Source organism: Globicephala melas, chromosome 1 (assembly GCF_963455315.2).
Source record: "Globicephala melas chromosome 1, mGloMel1.2, whole genome shotgun sequence".
NCBI classification, from domain to species: Eukaryota; Metazoa; Chordata; class Mammalia; order Artiodactyla; family Delphinidae; genus Globicephala; species Globicephala melas.
Window position 1 is genome coordinate 112,633,553 of NC_083314.1, and position 17,402 is coordinate 112,650,954.

The 17,402-nt window shown below is 34.0% G+C and overlaps 1 protein-coding gene across 6 annotated transcripts in view; it reads left to right on the top strand.

Moving 5' to 3' along the window:
* COL24A1 (collagen type XXIV alpha 1 chain) overlaps positions 1-17,402 on the top strand; it is a 431,901-nt gene that overhangs the window by 163,342 nt on the left and 251,157 nt on the right. For all 6 annotated transcript variants that reach the window (XM_060303290.1, XM_060303280.1, XM_060303308.1 and 3 more), the window contains 5 exons: positions 1,689-1,742; positions 1,819-1,863; positions 2,111-2,164; positions 2,440-2,493; positions 7,029-7,082. In XM_060303290.1, the coding sequence (XP_060159273.1) occupies positions 1,689-1,742; positions 1,819-1,863; positions 2,111-2,164; positions 2,440-2,493; positions 7,029-7,082 (261 nt within the window). The remainder of the gene's footprint in view (positions 1-1,688; positions 1,743-1,818; positions 1,864-2,110; positions 2,165-2,439; positions 2,494-7,028; positions 7,083-17,402) is intronic.

Below are 17,402 nucleotides of genomic sequence, written 5' to 3' on the forward strand. Positions count from 1 at the left end.
TTCATTAAGTTGGAAAGTATTACTCTGCCTCTCACAGTCTCATGTATTTCAGGCTTACACATGTTGGAAATATATAGTAGTTATATTTCACAGACTTTAAGACTCACCCCAAAGAAAAGATGTCATATTTTCTGTTCTGAAATTTGTAGTTATATAAATGTGGACTATTAGAAATGGGCCATTATGTCAGGATGTAGACCTCTGGAAATCACTGTTTTAAATTTATTTTTGAAGTTGATTACTTCCCCCATTGTTCATTCCATAGTTTATCTCAAAACTATTATATGCCAGTTATTATGTTGGGTCAGAGATATAAAAAAATGAATAAAACATGCTTCTGCTCTCACATAATGCACAGATTAGGAAAACAGAAAAAAGAAAACAAAAAACCAAAAACAGGGCAGTATTCTCAGTACTGTAAGAAGAAGGACATTCCAGTAGTGGTAACTGTATCTTCAAAGGGTTGGAGCATGTGGTAAGGGAGAGCATGTTCAGAGGCTAGAACACAGCCCATTGTGTCTAGAATGTTGGGTTTGGAGGAGGAAGAAGTCAAAGGAGAGTAGGGACGAATGGAAGGACATGAGACTGAAAGGGTTGATGGAAAACTAGTAGTAAGGGCCTGGGATGCTATCCTAAGAAGTTTGGATTACAACTAAAAAGGGCAACATTTTCATCATTGCTTCAAATACACCTTTCAAAGTTCCTTAACATTTGGAAAGCAAGAAATGGAGGTTTAAAGCAACTCAGTATTTGAAGGTGAAGGATGATACGTTAGCCAGGCACAGAGAGGTTGCAAGAGAAAGAAGGAAAGTGAAGGCATCAATAACACAAAAATTTAGTGGGCTCCAAACAATCAAGAGATTTCCACTATTTTTAAAAATTTTACTTTCAAAAACCCTTATAAGTTGTCCTTTACATTCTAAGATGACATATTAAAGAAGATTTTCTAGGTCTGTTGCTTGCAGGAGATGATAGTGGTAGTTAGTGTTTTTGAGTAATCTTGCTTTGGAGCATTAAATTGAAAACCTTGACATTGGTGTCTCTGTCTCTTTCATGTTTGTTTCCTCAACAGTACTATACAACACTACAATGTTTGATACATATTATGCTCAATAAATATTAAATGATGAATGAACGAGAGAAACCCAGAAGAGCAGAGCCTTTTGTTTACTACTCATTTCCCTAAAATTATGGTAAATTTTATTGTCTGCAAGTTGTAAATCACGAAATAAAATCATTGGAATGCCTGACACATAGTAACTGCCCAATAAATGTTTGCTGAGTAAACGGATGAAAGAAAAATCTAAGACAATCAAATGAAGTATTTATTGAATACTTCCTGGGAACATGGCACTAAAGTATTTCCCCTATCATCAAGATATTATCTCTCTGGAGAAATACTTCAAAATGAATGCTGTGGGTAGTAAGTATTATAGGAGCTCAAGGAAGGGAAGGAGGCTTATGGACAAGATCCGTATGAGTAGGCTTCAGGAAACAGGATAGACCTCATTAAAATTTGAATGATTGGTATGATTTATAAATGTGAGAAGGAAAAGAAGTAGTTGAAGAATAAGGCATGTGTGGGGGCTTAGTGAGATGAACCATTCTGGGTTAATTAAGTTTACCATGTTCTCTTTTAAATTCTAGTTGGGTGCTCAAGGATGCCTTTCTTTCTTATTGCTTTTCAGGGCAGTGTTGGCTCTATGGGACCAGTTGGACCTTCTGGAATCCCTGGCCCAATGGTATGTTTCTATTTTTGTAATGGATATTTCACTTTGATTTTTCTATGGTGTCACAAAGTATCACTTTCTTTTTTAGGGTCTTTTGGGGAATAAGGGCCTACCTGGAATCAAAGGTGATAAGGTGATTTAAATATTTACATTGTCATAGAGATGATTTCTTATCACATTTACTTTTCTTTTGAATCCACACAACTTATAAAATACTTGTTTTAAAAAATATGGGATCTAATCTCTACTATCAATTATATAATTTTTCTCAGAAGTAGGAAAAATAGAGAAATTACTCTTATATAACTAGTATTTGCCTTCTTATAATACTGCCACATTTGCATTGCTTAAGTGTCTTCACGTGAAATTGTGCTCTCCAGGGTGAACAAGGCATTGTGGGAGAGCCAGGAGAACCAGGGTATCCTGGAGACAAGGTAATGTTTTTACCGTTAATTTTATATAAATACAACAAAAGCCAGTGAAAATGTATAAATTCTTTAAAAAGAAAGGAGTACTCGTTATTTTAATCATTGATTATATTTTTTTTAGGATATGGTATCAATATGGTTTTACAAGTCTTGTTTAAAACAGTTTTCTCAATTATTTTAGAATAATTCCATGAATTTTTTTAGTAATTTGTAAATAGAGGTGTATCTGCCTTCTGTCGTATAATAGTTTTTCTCTTCACTGTACTGTTCTTTTCTTTTAGGGTGCTAGGGGTTTTCCTGGACCACCAGGGATGAGAGGAAAGCCAGGACCTTCAGTAGGTTTGAACTTTTGGTTTGCTCTTTCTGATTCATGGAGTACACACACTATGGCATGAGTCTGGCTACCTGTTGTTGTTTGTGGAATGTAAGAAGTAGGATGTAAGACTACCAGTATGGCGTTTTCTCTCCACTTTTAGAATATAGCTAATCCTTGAAGTTTTGAGCTCACATTGCATAGATTATTGGATCTCACCCTCCTCACCCCACCCCATCCCAGGCCAAAGCCAAATTTCTGTGAGCCTTAAAGATCTTGGTTGATCTATTATAGACAGTATTTAAACTAAGCAGTAGATTTTAAGTCAGAAAATATAAGGCACCTTAAATAATATTTTAATTTATCCAGATATCTGTTTCATTAAGGAAACATTCGGAAGAAAAACTAGCATTGTCACACTCTCTTATGGGCCCAAATATTCTAGTTCCTTGTCTTTTTTTAACCTTTGACCATCAATTAATTGAAATAAAAGGATACCATGTACTGTAGTTAACTTGAAGCCTAAGAAGCTATAAAACTAAAGTTACTGGATAATTAAAAATATTTAAATGAAAAATGGTTAAAACATGAGTTAAAGGTATTTATCTGCATATTAAAAATCATAATAATTATTATAGCTAACATTACTGAGTGCTTACAAAGTGCCAGATGCTCTTCTAAGGTCTATACGTCTAATTTAATCCTTAAAACAATCATACGAAGTTGGGACTATTATTATTCCTATTTTACCAATTAGGGAAACTGAGACACAGAGAGTTAAATAACTTGCCCAAGGTCCCATAGTTAGTTAGTTAGTCTCCTGGGAAAACCTAGGAAATCACATATGTCAGAGCCCATGCACTTAGCCACTGTGCCATAGTGTTCTGGGCTTTAATGTTTTAAGATTGTTTTAGGGTTGTTGTTTTTTTTGCGGTACGCGAGCCTTTCACTATTGTGGCCTCTCCCGTTGCGGAGCACAGGCTCCGGACGCGCAGGCTCAGCAGCCATGGCTCACGGGCCCAGCCGCTCCGCGACATGTGGGATCCTCCAGGACCGGGGCATGAACCCGTGTCCCCTGCATCGGCAGGCGGACTCTCAACCACTGCGCCACCAGGGAAGCCCCGTTTTAGGGTTTTAATATTGATTACAACTCTGTGAAGGTGATTGTAGATACAAAAACTTAGATATAATATCATAATTTATTAATATAACATTATAAAAGAGTGTTGTTTTCCCAAGCAATTCATCATGTTCCCTCTAACTCCACCCTCTCATCTTTGGATTGTTTATTTTTGCATCAAAGGAAGCAGCAGTAAGTCACGTAACTTTACATACACCATTCTTTATGACTTCTAACAGTGACAGCATTTCATATACATTTCCCAGGAATTATTTAATCCAAAGAACAATTTTCGGCATCTGTTTATCTAATGACATGTTGGTGGTGAGTTTTGCCTTAACTAGTTTTCACTCAGTCAGCTATCTACCCAGACTTGTGCCGTGGTGTTGAATCTCAGAAGGGGCACGAGTATAGGTCAAGCTAACAAAAAGCTTCTATTTTTCAAGGATGATTCTAAACCACGTAAAAGGAACTTTCAATATCTGCAGTGACTGACCCTTCTTATATCTTATATCTTCATTTTTTTCTAATGTGAGGGTTTCCTAACTTTTGATAACAAGAAAAGGAAGTGGTATGACACATTTTCTAAGGTCAATACTAAGTAATAAATAATTGATATTATTCTCTTACGCCTTGTAATTAATTACTTGAGAAAACCAGAGTCAAATATCATGCTTATATAAGTTAAACCTTTTTAATGTCTTCCTTACTCTTTGATTCAATTTATATTGATAACATGTTTATTGGGGTGGGAGAGGGGGAATTGCTGGTCTGAATAACATGTAGATTTTAGTTCCAGCCCTGACACTGACCTGCTGTGACCTTGGACATTTAACCACCATGGTATCCAGTTTCTCGTGTTTAAAATGGGAGTCAGGCTATATCATATGTAAGGTGCCTTGCAGCTCTGTGACTCTTTAATCCTCTCTTTGTAATAATGCTTCCCAACGTTGCTCTAGTCTAAGCTAAAGCAAAGACAGCCTGTTTTACCTTTAGCACATTGTCTTAAAACCTTAAATTTTTGTTTTTCCTGGGATCACCAGAAACTCTAATGTGGTTCTTTAAGGCAGTGATGCAGGGAACATGAAATGGTGAGCGTGAGGCTTTTGCTTGCTCGTGTTATACCTTTTTTGTACTATTCTAATAAAAATATTTTAATGTCAGCAGGGATTAGTTTGGTAGGAAACAGTTGGCTATTTTTTGTTTCTTTTAATCAAATCTTCAAAATATACATACTTTGGACTGAAGATAGTATAGAGACTTATGAATTAATATTTATGAGATGGCCTTGCCTTTAGACTTTCACATTATTTATCACTTGTTTCTATCTATTGTTAGAAAAAAATGTAGTTGTTTGACTTTCCTCGTTATGGAAGGAGACACCTGTTTAATGAAAAATTACGTACACAGTATAAGTAATCATATTAAAAATAAATTATACAAGTTAGTGCCTATCTAAATCATTTGTTTACTATCATGCAAAGAATGCCAGAGTCATGAGAACGTCTTTCTTATTTTATATCTCCTACTTTTGGTTTTCTGTTATATAAAATGTTGGTGTCACTGATACTGTTTCCAAATGGATCTAAGTTATAACATAAAAGAATGTTTTCAAGAGAAAAGAATGTCCTGATCCAGAAGGATTTTAACATTCTGGAATAGGGAAGCTTTTACCCTGCAAGTATTTAAAGACTAGAGGAAACTACCAATCTGAAGCTGTTAAGAAATATATTTTTTTTAAAAAGAGAAAATAAATACAATTATGTCCTTTCCATTTTTTTTAGCTAGAAGTTGCTGTCATTTGTAGAAGTTTACTTTTAATCATTATTCAATTCTCTAAAAGTTACTTGAAAACTCAGTTTTTATAAAGGAGAATTGACATTCAAGGAAACTTGCCATTGAAGTTTTTCAAAATGAAAATTTTTTCTGAAGGATCAATAAAATTATTCCACAATTTATATTTTTAAATATCAGGTTGTCAGTCAACTTTTCTGAAAACAAAGTCCTAGTGTATGCTGATTTTTCCTCAAGCTTGTAAATTTAGTGTCTTGTTTAGATTTTGCCACTAGAGGGCCTCAGTGAGAACTTCATCTCTATCTCTTGGAGGTAATATTCATTTTAAGAATTTGACTCCCTTAGATACTGATTATGATGGAGTATGATGGATTATAATTTTGTTTATTTAGGGGAACTTCAGTGAAGTTCTGCAAAATACTTTATTACTTTTCTCTAGATTTGATTGCAGTAGTTGTACTGTGTACTGTTTAAGTCCAGATACTCTAGCACTCTATGAGACTGAATTTAGTACATATGGAAAACTGTGCTTTACTTCTTGGAAAGTGGATAAACCCATATTATACATAAAATTTTATGTATAAGAAATGCGAGCAATTTTATATATTCTGAGACCTATTTAAGTCAAATTTAAAACTCACATAGAAATTTAATATGACAAATAATGAATTCAATATTTTTTAATGAAAACAAGGGTATCAGACTACCGGCCTTCCCTGTTCTGTAGTTTCCTCTCTTGAGAGCATCACCAGCCCTCTCTAGTAGCAGGCTTTTACCCACTTCTCTTTCCTCGGACCTTCTTCTCCAGCCCTGATTTCACATTGCTAGCCTGAATGTCAGAAAATGGCTGCAGAGTTATAGAAACTGAGTCCTCAGAAGTTTAGTTAAAGGATTAAAGCAATCTAGGAATTCTAGGTATCATCCAGGAGAGGAGAGAGGATGTGAAGGGAAGGATTAATGGTTATAAAATTGATTAACATTTAATGAGTACTTTCTATGTGCTAGGCACTGTGCTTAACACTTATACATTTATTGTCTCATTTAATCCTTACAATGACTCTGTAAGAATGTTACTACTGTTGTTATTATTCGTGTTTTATTGGTGAGACAACTGAGGCTGAGAGATTAAGCAACAAGGATTTAAATCCAGGTGATTCTTAATTACAAAATCAGGCCCCTTATAGTTATGAAAGGAGAAAGGAATTTTCAGAGACAGAGGACCCTGGCTATTTATGGAAACAGTTCTTCATCTAGAGTTCCCTACTTTGTTAAGTCAAAGTTTACTGTCTTATCTCTGGGTAGCACATACCCACACACACAATTTTTTTCCTTGATTTGATTTCCATTAATTTGTTTGTAGCCCTAACATTTAGGAGTAAATATATATATATATATATATATATATAGACATATCTCTATATAATAAGTTTTCTACAATGATGATGGTTATAAATTCTTTCTGAATAGTCATTAAAACTTTGGCATATTATTATATATTGAGTGTTGTTTGCCAGAAAGTCTTTACAACTTTGTGTGGCATAATATATTTAGTGCTTTTTGTTTACCATATGTTTCCTTTTTAAATCATATTTATTAAATTAATGTTTATATTTTGATTTCTCCCACCCACCCCCACGTTTTAGGGCCAAACAGGTAACCCAGGACCCCAAGGACCATCTGGCTCTCAAGGACCAGAGGTAAAATGTTGGTGGGAATATAATTAATTTAAATAAATATAGAAATTAAACTTGACTAGTAAAACATGCTTTTACGTAATAGGTTTAAGAAAGATTCTCTTTAAAGTTGATGTCTTTGAAAATAGTTTGGACTAAATTTTTTCTGTTATGTCAGGAGGTATGCAACAGTGATCTCTAGAAAATAGAAAGGGTATTAGCTGCATTGTAGTCCTGGTTAGGTCACAGCTGATTTATTTGTTCTGCACAATGACTACTAATAACACATGCTTGGAGCTTGAAATCAAATTTCAGGACCTAAACGCCATTGAATTTTTAATGCAGAATGCTTCCAATTTTTTAATACGCATATATCATTTGGATCTCATATTCTAGAATAAATACAATTAAGTCTGTAGCACATATATCAGGTTTGCTTGTATATTTGAAGTTCTTACTTTGGCTTAATGCTTGATGTAGAAGGGCTTTTTCTTTTCTTAAGACTACATAGGACATAAGCTTCTGAGGTGAAACATTTAAGCTTTTTTTAAAAAATTATTTGAGTCAAAGATATACTACATAGAGGTAAAGCTTCTGAAGCTCACCCTAGTTCAAAAATATAAACCAAAACATATGCGTACATAAACATATGAATACACATTCACAACTGATCCAGAGTCATAGAGGCAGCATTAACAGTGAGAAAGTGAATTTGGCTTCACAATAAATAAATCAGAGCAATAAAGTCCCCATAGTGTCAAAGCAGTAGGCATAGTTTCTAGGAATAGTACCGTCCTGGTGCTTTCTCCCTCTCTTTGTAAACTGTAAGGTCTATTTCTTATTGCACAGCTGTCTTTCGGGGTTGGTTGATTTCTTTAGCAAATACCTATTCTTACTTATTGTCTAATTTAAAAACGTATTGGACGTTGATAGTTCAAAAATCTAAAAAACTACATTGTATCTACTTTTAATAATAGAGAGGTAATAGGAGGTAAAATACAGCAATGTATTGATGTCATCATTCTGGGAAGAAGGAAATTGTTTTGAGTAATAAAAATGATTATTAACAAAGTAGTAATTAACAGATTAATATGTTTATCTTTTATGAGTCTACATTCATTTAATCATTTGTCATGAAAACCTTCCTGGAACGAATCATATTTACCTGTGTTCTCATACTGAGGATACAGAACCTAATTTATCTTTTATTATCTTTAAAGGTTAATTTTATGAACATGGATTATTCTGTTGTAATTTTAGTTACAGATGATATGTGTCCTAGGAAGGACTGTGTCACCTCCTTGTTATCAGTATGGCTTTGGATCGTTTTCTTCTTTTATATAAAGCCAGGTTAAAGGATGCATGGGCCATGTTTTTACTTATTACTTAATTTTCCAAAAATTTTTTTTCCTCTGTTGCCTTTGAGATTTTATGATTTGCAATCATGATTCAAAGCATTGCCTCATTGTCTTTGTTAGATAGTAAGCCCTAACCTATGCCCATTCTTCCTCCTTACCTATTTTAAGTTTTTTGATGGGGCTGAAGATGTAACCTGTATTCTCTCAATAATTGGTTCCAGGCTGTTTGGGAAATGGGGCCTAATCCAAAGATCATAACTTCTTCTTGATCATAAGAATATAAGATGTAGGATATCATATATGAGGCAACACCTCTATTTAAATACTTCTTGACATTAGGCTTTTAATAGAGTTGTATGTCTAAGAATTTAAAATAGCATGTTTAACAGTATATCAAGCCTGAAAAGTTTCTACTTGCACAGTAGATGAATTTTCTCAGGTAAAGGATCTTATATGTTGTGCTGTATTTTGACTTTATCCTGTAGACAGTGATCAAAGATTTTTAATCAAAGGAATGAACTTATCAGACATGCATTTCAACGTAATTGTGGTAGAAGGAGTAAAGATAAAAGAGAACGAGAGAGGGAGAGATGACAGAACTAAGGCTGCTTGGGAGTATAATACAAGGCCAGGGGATTAATGATGAGGGCCTGTAATAATAGAGAGGAAAGGGTGGCTTCAAGAAATAATTAGGAAATTATAATTCACAGCAGTTGAATCACTCAGTTCAGTTCATTCAGCTTGTGTGAGAGAGGAATAAAAGACAAGTTTAATAATTTTTGCTTGAACAGTTATGTAGAATGTAGATCACCATTCTAAAAATAGAGAATAAAAAAGAAGGAGGAGGATACTCAGGGTGGGTGGAGATAATGCTTTGGTTTTGATTTTGTTAGGGCTGAAGTGCCTATAGGACATACAGGAAATTAGTCTCATAAGTGTATAGAAAATTGTAGACCTGACACTCAAAAGAGTGAACTAGAGATACATGTTTGTATAGTCATCCACATAAAGGTATTAGATGATGCAATTGTAATAGATGAAATAATTTAGGCTTTATAAAACAAGGTTTGAAAATACTACACCTGGACCCTCAACTCCAGAAGGCTATATTCTCTGTTTACAGTGCAATTAAGTTTTAAATTGACAGTGTTAAGAGCAGTAAAATAAACTTTGATAACTTAAAAACATCATGAGAAGAAAAAAATCACAATGGAAATTACAAAATATTTAGAATTAAGTAACAAATCACTATAAAATCTAGTGTTGTACCTAAAGCAGCACCTAGAGGGAAATTCACAGACGTCAGTGCATTTCTCTAAAAAGCAAGGAAGATCAAGAATAAATAAGTTATGCATAGCACAAGTATAGGGACTTGTTTTAAAAGGAAAAAGATGTTGAAAGGTCAAATAGGATAGAGTCTGTGTTCTCTGTAAGTAGGATACTAAATCCCAAGAGTGGGAGAAAGGTGTGCATGCAGAAGGAGGGCGCTTGAAGAGTTCTGTGAGCACTAAGCAGGGAAGGGAACCAGGGACTAGTAACAATTTCTGACTTGTGTTAAAAACTCAGCTGAGACTGAAAAACCTTTTCCCCAAAATACAGCCGCAAAGTTCAGTACAGTTCACTAGAACCGAATTGCAAACTTGAGTCTCAACTTTCTACTGGGCAAAACAATGAAACATGGTCAGTTATATGCTTTTCTTCTCCCTTGGATAAAAACATATCACTTGTACAAAGGAAGGGCAACAATTCATGGTATTGTGTGATTTCCATATCTGAGTATAGATTGCTATCATAATGTCAAAGTACAATCCAGTAAAAGTAATCCTATTAGAGGCCAAAATGATGGTCCTAGGTATATACTTCTGTGATAGCTTTTGTTAATAATTGGGTGATGAAAGGCTTAAGTTAATATCTGGAACGTACAGTGCTTTTGAGATATCTTCTGAATGAGAATTGAGGAGTTAGCCTAGTACCTTGAGCAAATTACTTGGAGTTTTTTTATTGTGAATATTGTGATATATATCTTTAATTTTATCTTTTCCTAAATGGCTTATCAATTGTCCCAGAACCATTTGTTAAGCAATTTGTCTTTGCTTCAGTGATTTTAAGATGCCACCCCTATCATATAGTACATTTCCATGGTTATTGGGTCTATGTCTGGACTTTGTTTTCTGTTTCACTTGAATGGTTGTCTATTCCTGTGCAATTGTCACATTATTTTAATGATAGAACCTTTATGGTATTTTTTAACTTTATTGAGAAATAACTGGGAATAATCGACCAATATAATTGCGTATATAAAAGTGTAAAATGTGATGATTTGATATACCTTGTGGAATTATTACCAAGATCAAGGTAACACATCCATCACCTCACATAGTTAATTCTTTTAAATTAAAAAAAAATCTTATTGGGGTATAGTTGATTTACAACGTTCCATTAGTTTCAGGTGTACAGCAAAGTGAATCAGTTAATATCTGGAATACATATCTGTTTTACATATAGTAATGTGTATATGTCAATCCCAATCTCCCAGTTTATGCTTCCTCACTTTTCCCCCAGGTAACTATAAGATTGTTTTCTACACCTGTGACTCTATTTCTGTTTTGTAAATAAGTTCATTTGTACCATTTTTTTAGATTCCACATATAAGCGATATCATACGATATTTGTCCTTCTCTGACTTATTGCCCTCAGTATGACAGTCTCTAGGTCCATCCCTGTCACTGCAACTGGCATTATTTTGTTTTTTAATGACTGAGTAATATTCCATTGTATATTTGTACCACATCTTTATCCTTCATCCATATGTAGATGGACATTTAGGTTGCTTCTATGTCCTGGCTATTGTAAATAGTGCTGAAATGAACATTGGGGTGCATGTATGTTTTCGAATTATGGTTTTCTCCAGGTATATGCCCAGAAGTGGGATTGCTGGATCATATGGTAGCTCTATTTTTAGTTTTTGAAGGAACCTCCATACTGTTCTCCATAGTGGTTGTATCAATTTACATTCCAGCCAACAGTGTAGAAGGGTTCCCTTTTCTCTACACCCTCTCCAGCATTTGTTGTTTATAGATTTTTTGCTGATGGCCATTCTGACTGGTGTGAGGTGATACCTCATTGTAGTTTTGATTTGCATTTCTCTAATAACTAGTTATATTGAGCATCTTTTCATATGCTTTTTGGCCATCTGTATGTCTTCTTTGGAGAAATGTCTATTTAGATCTTCCATCCATTTTTTGATTGGGCTGGGGTTTTTTTGTTGTCATTGAGCTGCATGAGCTGTTTGTGTATTTTGGAGATTAATCCCTTCTCAGTTGCTTCATTTGCAAACATTTTCTCCCATTCTGAGGGTTGTCTTTTTGTTTTGTTTATGGTTTCCTTTGCTGTGCAATAAATTTTTGTGGTGAGAATGCTTAAGATCTACTCTTAGCAACCTTCAAGTATATAATACATATTTTTTTTTAACTATAGTAATGATGCTGTACATTAGATCCTCAGAACTTACTCTTCTTATAACTGAACATTTGTATCCTTCGACCTCCATCACCCCATTTCCTCACCCCACAGCCCCCGGCAACCACCATTCTATTATCTGTTTCTATAAAATTGACTTTTTTTAGATTCCATATATAAGTAATAACATACAATATTAGTCTTTCTCTGTCTGGCTTATTTCACTTAGCTTAATGCCCTCCAGATTCGTTCATGTTGTTGCAAATGACAAGATTTCATTCCTTTTTGTAGCTGAATAATATTTCACTGTGTTTGTGTGTATTTATCACATTTGTGAGATATATATATGATATATATAGATATGATATAATGATATTCACATTTTCTTTATACATTCCTCTGTCAAAGAACATTTGTTTCCATACCTTGGCTATTGTGAATAATGCTGAATGAACATGGGGGTGCATATATCTTAAAGAGTTAGTGTTTTCATTTTCTTTGGGTAAATACCAAGAATTGGAATTTCTGGATCATATGGTAGGTCTATTTTTAATTTTGGGGGGAACCTTCTTATTGTTTTCCTTAGTGGCTGTACCAATTTATATTACCACCAACAGTGCACACAACTGTTCCCTTTTCCACATTCTTGCCAACACTTGCTATTTCTTGTCTTTTTGATAATAGCTATTTTAACAGATATAAGGTGACATCTCATTGTGGTTTCGATTTGCATTTCCCTGATGATTAGGGTTGCTGAGCATCTTTTCATGTACCTGTTGGCCATCTGTGTGTCTTCTTCGGAAATATGTCTATTCAGATCCTGCCCAATTTTTAACCAGATTGTATTTTTCTGATGTTGAGTTGTACGAGTTCTTTATATATTTTGGATATTAACCCTTTATTAGATATATGGTTTGCAAATATTTTATTAGGTTTGACTTACATCTATGAATTAATTTAGGGAGCAGTGACATTTTTATGATATTGAGTCATCCTCTTAAAGAACAATGGATGTCTTTCATTTGTTCAAATCTGCTTTTGTATTTTTCAGGAATGTTTTAAAGTTTTCCTCATATAGGTTTTTGTACATGTCTCATTAAATTTGTTCCTATTTTTTGTTGCTATTATAAATGGGATTTTTCTCTACCATTGTATTCTCTAACAGGTTTTTGTATGTATATGAAGATTATTGATTTCTGAATGTTAATTTTACATCCTGCTGCTTTAGTGGTTTATTGTCTTTGAGTTATTTTTACCATTGATTTTCTAAAGTTTTCTAGATGTACTCTCATGTAATTTTCAAACTTTTTTTATCAGTTCCCATACCTCTAATTCAGTTCTCTTGTCTAGTGGCATTGTAATACCTCTAGTACAATGCTGAAGAGTTGGAAGTAGTGTGCATCCTTGTCTTGTTCCTCATTTCAGTGGAAATGCTATAATGATTTCTCATGAAGTAAATGCTAAATTAAAATTAAAATATGCACATATTTTATCATGTTAAGAAATATCATCAATTCCTGAGTTTTTTAAATCAGGAATCATTTTTATAGTTTGTCAAATATATGTAGAGAGTCAGATATTTGCTATATTTTCAACATGTATAGAGATAGTTATATATGTCTTTTTAGATATATTTATTGGTATATTATAGTAATGGATTTTCTATTAACTTTTGTATATAATAACTATTTCTATATAATTTCTGTACATTGACTATTTCTATATGACTTTTCTATTGCATTCTTGAAAATATTCTACTTTATCATGGCACATTATTTTCCTAATGTAATACTAATTATACTAATATTCATTAGTACTTCTGCATCAGTATTTCTAAGTGATATTGGTCTGTAATATTCTTTCTTTTGGTACTTCGTCAGGTTTAGATATCAGTGTTATATTTATTTCATCAAAATAAATAGAAAGTCTTCTTAGTTTTTAGTGCTCTGGAATAATTTATGGAATACTGGGATTATCTTACCTGTGAGGCTTTGGTGGAATTTTCCTGTGAAACCGTCTGGAATTGATGCTTTTTTGTGGAGTAGTTTCTTGGTACCTTTCTGTGTTGCTTCTGTGAAAATTAGCCTGCTTAGAATTAAGCTTTTTATCTCTAAAGGGGTTAGCTTTGTTAAAATGTTATTTTCTTAGGAACTTAGCTGTTTCACCTAGGTTTTAAAATTTACTTCCATATAAATCTGCAAAATAGTCTCATGATTTTTAAACTTTGTTTTAAGAATTCTCTCTTGTGTGCTATTTAAAATTTGTTAAATTTTTTATATTTGTGTTTTCTCATTTTTTCTCTTGATTAGGCTTGATTCAGTTTGTCTAGTATGTTAATTTTTTTCTCAAAAAAACCCTGAAATTTTTATTTATTGTCTTCTCTTTTTCTTTTCTTTACATAATTAGTTTCTCTTTGTATCTGCATTATTTTCTTGAGATTCTTTTGGTTTATGTTGTTCTTTTTCTTTTTGAGTTAGGAATTTAATTTATTTTTATTCTTTTATTTTTATTCCTAAAACTATTAAGGGCCATGCCTTTCCCTCTGATCATTGCTTTAAATGTATCCCATGTATTCTGGTATTGAGTATTTTTATTACCATTATTTTTTAGATATTTTGTAATTTCAGCTTGTATCTCCCTCTTAACCCAAGAGTTTTTTAAGAAGGCTTTTTTTTTTTTTTTTAAGAAGGCTTTTTAAAATTTCCAAGTGGGAGAGCCTGTTGGTTTTGATTTTGTTAATAATTCCTTGTTTCATTACACTGTTATCATAAACTGTTCTGTTTTATGGAACTTAGCAGTCTGATTTTTTCTTTGTGACCTAATATATGATCCCTTTTTGTGACTGTTCAATATGAACTTGACAAAAAGGTATATTTTTATTATCAGATGTGAAGTTCAGTATATAGTGACTTGCTCTTCCTTATTGATGATGTTCTTTACTTTTTGGCTGTATCTTCACTTATTTTTGGTCTGATTAATCTGTTTTAATGGGATGGACTGTGGCTGTCTACCCAGCTGCTTTGGGGCCACAAATGGTACTTATTTCTCCCTCCTTCACTATCCATTTTAAATTCCCCTCACCCTCAGCTGCCTCCTCAGTAGGTCTTGGTGACTTATCTGGTAGTATAACCTAAACCTTCAAGACTGTAGAGCAGTTCCAAGATGCGTTGATTGTATCACCTGTGTTTCATGTGTATTCCTTCCTGCCTTTTTTGTGTAAAGCAGTCTTTCTTCCTTTTGTTTTTCAGAGTCAGTTAACCATGCCAGTTTGGTGACTCCTCTTTTTGTTTGCTCATATCTTGTCATAAAAAGTCTAAAGTGTCCTGGTAGCAGCTGTAACTTTTAGTTTGTTAGGACCTTTGATGTGCCTCCTGTCAAGAGAGAGCCCCTTTGGGTATCAGGATCTCCAACCCTGAAGAGTCCAAGGTTGTGGAGACAGAACGCACAAAATGTACTGTCATTGGAAGTGATAGCAGATAGGACCACACCTGCTTCTACTTCTTGGTTTGGGACTCATATATCCTTCCTATTAGGGACAAAGCATCATATGGAGGTCTCTGATTTAATAAATACACTGTATCCCAAAGGGTGGTACTCCATCCTTTCATATTGTTTCCTCTGAGCTGGTTCTTCAGTTATAACTTTAGAAGGCAGTTCCAGTGTTCTGTGAGACTGGCTACCTCTAGATGGTGCAAGGTGGATTAAGACCAGTGGATCATATCATGGGCTCACTCTTATACCTCCTTCAGTGTAGGGATACTATGCTTTATGAGGTTCCATGCCTGTGGATCAGGCATTCTGTAATTCCCTAGATAGTGGTGCTAGTTAAACCTCTAAAGAGAGGAAAGGCACACTAAACTAAAATATGTATCTAACTCTGTAAAGATGAACTGCTGATACTGCCAGATTGAAAGGGGCCCACATGAATGTAAATTTTTTAAGTCTCTTTTTTAAAACATAAATTAAAAGGATGCATTTGCCAAATCAGTGACTACACACCATGTAAGGGAAGTCCTTGGTCATCTGCTTTGGTGATAATACTACATCCGACACAGCAGCTGCATTTGGGGCTGTGGTAGTCTACAGTTATCTCCAGAATAAAACTGATTTCTGTATGGGCCAGTCTGACAAATTAAACAGTGCTATGATAGAGACTGCCACCCGTACATATTTTAGATCTTAAATGGTGGCACTAATCTCTGATATGCTCTCCACACACAATGTGATTGGCCGTCATGTAATTGTGAGTGATTGGCTGATCCTTAGAACCAAAGGTCCACCTAACGATAGGAGTATCCCTGCCTTTTTGGCTCCTTTATAGAAAATCCAGTTCTAATTATTCATTTTCAGGAGGTCTTTTAGAGATACCTATTTTATGTTAATCACCAAAACCACAAAACGATGGCGAGTTAGATTAAGTCCTGACTTTAAGGAGCTTATATTCAAGAAATTAATACTAAATTCAGACTATGTCAAAGCCTCCACTGTCTGTCTTTTTCCCAGACATCAAGATTAATTAGGTTTGATAAAATAAAAAATAAAAAATCAGGTCATTCTTTAATAGTCTAGAATCAGTGTAGTTCTCAGAGAAAATTATAAAACAGCCAAAGAATTTCTTTCCTGAGGTCTCTGGTCTCTCCTTTCTATACTCTCTCCCTGTTGGGTATGAGTTCTTGTCTATTTCAAACAACCAGTGTCTCTTTTTCTTTCCATAATTTACCCTTCTTATCAAAGCCTGTTTTTAGAGAAAGACCTGATAAATATATTTCACTCCCATCAGTAACTGGTTAACAGCGAACTGCAATATAATTCCCTCTCAAGGATATTTACATTTCAACACTAAACAGAAACCTGAAAGTAATGCAGTGAGTCTTGAGTATCATTTAGTGAGCAGGGAAAAATTTGTGGTTGATTAGAAACTTTGATACCCCTCAAATTAATCATATCATACAAGAGGTCACCTACACTACCAATAAGACAGGACAAGACTGGCCAATATTTCTTGCTAGTGCTTTCTAGTTTGGAAATTCAAATCTTCATAAGAGTTAGTAAAAGCAAAGCACTCTGAAGTTTTTGTTGTAAATGCTAAGTTGTTTGCCATTGGCATTGAAGAGAATTGTTCATCATTAAAGACCATTTGAACAAATGTCACTTCAAAGTTATTTTCTTGCTTATTCTAGGTGAATTATTAAATTGCTGTAACAAAGAAGTAAATATACCTGTGCGTTTAGCTCTTCACAGAACTGTAAATATTAGAGGTGTCTCAAGGTAAAACATTATGTACTTTAAAACATAAGATTAAAAATTTTTCCATAATCGTTCTTTGTTTTTAAGAAAAACATATGGAGAATGCTGTACAGGACTCTTTTCTATTCCTTTAAGCATGGTAATATCAATTTTAGCACTAATCACATGCTTCCTCCCAGTTCTGGCAGTAAACCACCTTCAAATGTGGTAGCAGGATAGTTACAATGTTTGTTGATTCAGCCGTTAACCTCCCTGGGCTACAGAGATTGCCAAATAGTTG